Source organism: Arvicola amphibius, chromosome 5 (assembly GCF_903992535.2).
Source record: "Arvicola amphibius chromosome 5, mArvAmp1.2, whole genome shotgun sequence".
Lineage (NCBI taxonomy): Eukaryota > Metazoa > Chordata > Mammalia > Rodentia > Cricetidae > Arvicola > Arvicola amphibius.
The window spans coordinates 92519432-92525431 of NC_052051.1; the positions used below are offsets into that span (position 1 = coordinate 92519432).

Genomic DNA, 6000 nt, shown 5'->3' on the forward strand with positions numbered 1-6000 from the left:
AAAGAGCTTCCCCAAGAATTCCTCCAGGTCAGTGATGTCACCCTTCGTGACACTGCACCCTACTATGCACAGCAGACTCACTAAGCATGCCATGGCCTTAACTCCTGTAAAAGCAAGCAAAGCAAATTCAATCTATCACAGTGGTCAGAAGACCAACACAGGAGCGGAAATGTATATTTCTCAAGGTGAAAAGGATATTTTTAAGATTCTCAGCACTAGATATAGGATAGATTACTTCAAGCATTACACTGATCTTAAGGAGTACTGAATGAAATGTGTTAAGACGTTTGCTGAAGATTCTCAGAGTCTTCTGACATACCAGTGCGGACCAGAGAGTTGCATGAGTCACTTGGACACAGAAATCTGTGTCATCACTTTTCAACCCCTCAATCCAGATGTCCTTGAAGCTCTGCCACCCTGCCATCGCCTCTTTTAAGATAGGGTATTTATTATATATCACAGAGCGGCTTTGAACTCCTTGAGCTGGCTTTGCAGCCATTCCAAGAATAACCTTAAACATCCCATCCTTCTACCTTTTTCTGTGGGGTGCTATGATTACAGGTGGACACCCCAGCACCTAGTTAAGGCAGTCTTGGTGAACAAGCACAGTGCTTCTTCCATGCTGGGCAACACTCTACCATCCCCAACTCAACTCTTCAGAAAAGAATCTTAGTACTTGTTTTTAGGAAGTCCTTTGTACTAGGAATTTCCTTGAAGCTTTTTGATTTTTCCTTCCGGGGTCTATTTCATGTGTAGAGCAAAACTAGATGGTGCTGAACTAAAAGATTCACTTAGTAACTGTGATTGTAGTTGGTAGATTTTGTAGGAAAGGGGGAGATACGAGGCAATACTAAGTGACTGTGAGTCCCAAGAGGGCAGTCACTGAATCAGGCTTCTTCATATCCAGGTCCCCAGTGCATTAGAGTCACAGAAACCCAAACCGTGCGTCATGCATTGACGACACAAAGTGAATGAAGGTGAATTCTTTGGCTTTTCAAGAGCTGGGGCTGCAGAAACTAACAGCTATTGCTAGCTTGTGGCGGTCATGGCTGTGATTTCTTGCGCAAGATCCAAGCCCATTGGTGGCTTTCTTTCCTTAGTCACGCATAGTTTTCATTGCAAGCTCTGGGGAAAGTAAAACCTGCACTTGTAACAGACTGCCCTCCTGACTGACCAGACAAAGGACTGTCAGCAGCACCTCAGAACCCTTCAAGTGGCCTCTCTTCTTCCTGCTCCTCACAGCACTGGCCACAACCAAGCCTGACAGCTGGGTGACCTCTAAAGAGGCCCCTGTGGCATCTTGGGCGCGTGCTCCCCTGGGGATCATTGAGGACAGCAACCCTCTCTGCCACAGAAAGGAGACAGGGATCCTGAGAAAGTGTGGGTTGTTGTTCTCAGTCTTAGAAGTGCACTGTAGCTTTTTCTAAAAATAAGAGAAGTAAAGTCTCGTCCAGAATTAGTTTTGTTTTACATATTGAAGTGGTTTGCTGAAGACTTTTAAATTTTTCTTTAACAGCCCTTTCTGGGGTAGAAGTAGTATAACATGATATGGGGGAAAGTTGGGCCTAATTACAAATGGTTAGGGTTGTTGGTAAGAAATTCTTGGCTCTGGGAGAGTTGGGAGGCTCTGGCTCTGGTTTTTTGATGGGAGTCTAGCAGCTGCTGTTTTAGTTCTTAAAATAACTTCTCTTAACTTTTACTTCAAATGTCAATGCAGGATTTTCTTTTTTCTTTAAAACTAACCATTAAAATATTGACTGGTATTCACTGAGTTTTCTGTGACCAACACTGGTGAACACTTGAACCCCATGTCTCTTTTGCTCTTCGCCTGTTACAGTGTCACATAAGTCGGTAGTGGGGACTCAAGGTGAATGCTGGTGAAAATTGAGGTGTTGGCTCTGGTCTGATCACAGAAACACGACAGCATACTGACTCTGATCTTAACTTTCCTGACTCTTCTTTATTCCTTATTGGTAAACTTGTAAAAATTGAACATGCTTATTTACAAAAAAAAAGTGCTTTTTTTCGAAGTTTCATTTCTGGTTGTTGTGACAAAATAGCCTGTCAGAAGCATTTCAAGGAAGAAAGGATCTCTTGGGGCTCACAGTTGAAGGCTGTCACCAGGGGAAGAGAGGGAACACAGGCTGGCCCACCACAGTCAGTCTGCAGAGAAAGGGCCACATGCATGCTCCTCAGGTCCCTCCCTCTCTATTTATACAATCCCGGATTCTTGTGAGGGAATGGTGCCACCCACAGCAGACATGTCCTCCACCTCAGTGACTGTAACCAGATCATTTCCCGACATGCCCAGAGGATCATCATCTTCCAGTTGACTGTTAACTCCCGATCACACATTCATGAGTTAATATGTACTCAGAAAACATGGAAATATTTAAAGATTGATCTCTAGAGGAAGAAAGTCTATGACAAGTCTCCGCATCTTAAGTGCCCATCAGCTTCTGCTGAGCTAAAGCTGTAGGCAAATAGTAATTGCTTGAAAACAACTGTTCTTGCCATGTTGTGGAGCATCAGAGTGGAACTGAGAAAGTCCCGACGGCGACGGCCTAAGGCTGGTTTCTCTTTTTAATGTTTTGTGGTGCATAATTAACAATTAGCTGTAGATACTTTAACTGCATATTTAAAAGCACCTGTTTCCAAGAGTTAAGAATGTGGATACTAATTGTTTCTTTATTTTTGAGTTCTTTATTTTTAACACACACATATAGTTTTAGGCTGACAAAATTTCTTCCCCTCCCTAATATTTATATTATGTACAAGTATCAGGGTCATGGCTTTTCTATGGCCTATGAAATCTAGAAGTCACCCTACTTGTTATTGAAAAAATATCCTAATTTTCTTTATATGTAATCATTGTATGTGGGAGTGCCTTACTTAAGACAACTCATACAAGTCTATGTTATGCATTGGGCATATTACTTCCATACCCCTCACCCACACCTTTTTCACTCTCTCCTTGCCCATTGGTCTTTGTCCTTCTACACTGACTCACTTCTACCTTCATACCATGAATATGTTTGTGTGTAAACACACACACACACACACACACACACCGCACAGTTTTGTTTACATGCTCAAAGTCTTAAGAACCACAAAATACAGAAAGTACACATTTGTCTTTCTGAGACTGCCTTAATTTCTGTGATTATCTCCAGGCGGATCTACTGTGCTATAAACAGCATACTTAGAATCTGCCCTATCTTTTCACACTATATCAATTAACTCCACATTTTGTGTTCCTATTTTAAAAAGTGCTTTAATATGACTCTCCGTGTAGTGTAGTAACACATCTGGCCTTCCTTAACTTATCTGTCGATAGCCTTCCAAAATTAGGTCAATGTCACTTCTTTGGTGAATTCAGAGTCTTTGTGGTAATCTCAGTTTTCATTTCTTTTTTTCAGTTTCCTGACATTTGCCTAGATTCCATAGTTCTGATATTTGTCATGAGCTTTCTGGTATATTCATGCATCATAAAATACATTGTAAGCAGATAGTGGGCCAAGGACCACTTGGTTCTCTTATATATGTCTTCTTTGATACACATATAGTTTATATTCAATATCCCCCCCCTCTCTCTCTCTCTCTCATTTTTGGAGACAGTGTTTCTCTGTGTAGCACTGTCTGTCCTGAAACTAGTTATGTAGACCAAGCTGATCGTGAATTCACAGAGATCTGCCTGCCCCTGCTTCCCGATTGCTGAGATTAAAGGTGTGTGCCACCACTGCCCAGCTGTATTCAAGTTAATTGGCAAAAAAATCCCTCTCCTAGTTCTTGTATCACAAGGACCTTTGTGTTTGTTTCATAGTCCCTGATCTACTAGTAGGTTAAATTATTCTTGCTAAAAAGCTCTTATCCCATGGACTTTCAGTCACATTTATTACATGTTATCCCAAGGAAAGTATTGTTCATGTTTGGTGATTAGATGATTTTGTTGTTTTCATAGTAATTACCCTGTTAAAATTTAGGTTGCAGTTTGGTAAATACTTTCTTTTGGCCTAGCCATTGGTCTCCATATATCATCCTCTGTAAGAGCTGCAAACCAATGACCCCTTTTTTCCTTTGTCAAATATATTCCCCAACCAGTCGCCCCCCCTCCTTTTGTCATGGCTACCCTTAGGATTGTTTCCTTGAAAAAGAGAATTGTCTGACTTAGAGGTCCTTTTTCTTTTTCCTGTGTGCTCAAATTGCTGTGATCTTACCAATGGAAACCTTTGAGCAAGCTGTGATCCCCAAAGGTCTCTTGGGTGACCTTGTGCTCTGTCAGCCGGTACCCTCTTGTAATTCCTTCCTCTCTCTCCTAACCTAGGGCCTTAAAGCTGCTGACAACGACCCCACAGCTCCGCCATATGACTCCCTCTTGGTCTTCGACTATGAGGGCAGCGGCTCCACGGCCGGCTCCTTGAGCTCCCTCAACTCCTCTAGTAGCGGTGGGGACCAGGACTATGACTACCTGAATGACTGGGGACCCCGCTTCAAGAAGCTGGCCGACATGTACGGCGGCGGCGACGACTGAACGGCAGGACGGACTTGGCTTTTGGACAAGTATGAACAGTTTCACCTGATATTCCCAAAAAGCATACAGAAGCTAGGCTTTAACTCTAGTCCACTAGCACCGTGCTTGCTGGAGGCTTTGGCGTAGGCTGCGAACCAGTTTGGGCTCCCAGGGAATATCAGTGATCCGATACTGTCTGGAAAACACCGAGCTCAGCTACACTTGAATTTTACAGTACAGAAGCACTGGGATTTTATGTGCCTTTTTGTACCTTTTTCAGATTGGAATTAGTTTTCTGTTTAAGGCTTTAATGGTACTGATTTCTGAAACAATAAGGAAAAGACAAAATATTTTGAGGCGGGAGCAGAAAGGTAAATGTGACATGCTTCAACACACTTTTGTTACAATGCGTTTGCTTTTGTTAAGATGCAGAATGAAACAAACAGATTAAAAGAATTAACTCATGGAGTGATTTTGTTACCTGGGGTGGGGGGGAGACCATGAGATAGGAAAAATGTACATTACTTCTAGTTTTAGACTTTAGATTTTTTTTTCACTAAAATCTTAAAACTTAAGCAGCTGGTTGCAGATAAAGGGAGTTTTCATATCACCGATTTGTAGCAAAATTGAATTTTTTCATAAACTAGAATGTTAGACACATTTTGGTCTTAATCCATGTACACTTTTTTATTTCCTGTATTTTTTCCACCTCGCTGTAAAAATGGTGTGTGTACATAATGTTTTATCAGCATAGACTATGGAGGAGTGCAGAGAACTCAGAACATGTGTATGTATTATTTGGACTTTGGATTCAGGTTTTTTGCATGTTAATATCTTTCGTTATGGATAAAGTATTTACAAAACAAAGTGACATTTGATTCAACTGTTGAGCTGTAGTTAGATTACTCAATTTTTAATTTTTAATTTTTTTAATTTTTATTATTTTCTTTTTTTTGTTTTGTTTTGTTCAGGGGAGGGATAAAAGTTCTTAGCACAAATGTTTTACATAATTTGTACCAAAAAAATTACACACAAAAAAGGAAGGAAAAGTTAAAAGGGGTGGCCTGGTACTGGCAGCACTAGCAAGTGTGTGTTTTTAAAAAACAAAACAAAACAAACAAAAAATGAATAAAAAGAGAAAAAAGAAAAAAAAAGCTTTTAAACTGGAAAGACCCTGACGACGGCTTTGCGTCTGTGTTGTGTACCAGATTATAAACAATACACCTCTGACCCCAGCGTTCTGAATAAAATGCTGACTTTGGATCTGGTGACTGGTTTGAACCTTTTCTTTCTCCCAGAGCTGCTTTGAGTGTGGCAGAAACCCCAAGAGTCAGGGGGTCACTGGGAGTGGGAGCAGCAGTGCAAAATGATGTGTTCCTTCTCAGTTCCTTCCTACGGAAATGCCTGGAGTGTCTGGACTGGAAAAGGAACCTAGTGGCCATGGTATAAACACAACTTCATGAATTTCATTGAACACCTGAAATTGCTAG

At 41.2% G+C, this 6000-nt stretch overlaps 1 protein-coding gene across 1 annotated transcript in view; it reads left to right on the forward strand.

Moving 5' to 3' along the window:
- Positions 1–5778, forward strand: part of Cdh2 (cadherin 2) — a 229489-nt gene extending 223711 nt beyond the window's left edge. Inside the window, 1 exon segment of the mRNA XM_038329948.2 lies at positions 4325–5778. Within this exon segment, the coding sequence (XP_038185876.1) occupies positions 4325–4531 (207 nt within the window). The 3' untranslated portion in view covers positions 4532–5778.
- Positions 5779–6000: the final 222 nt, after the last annotated feature.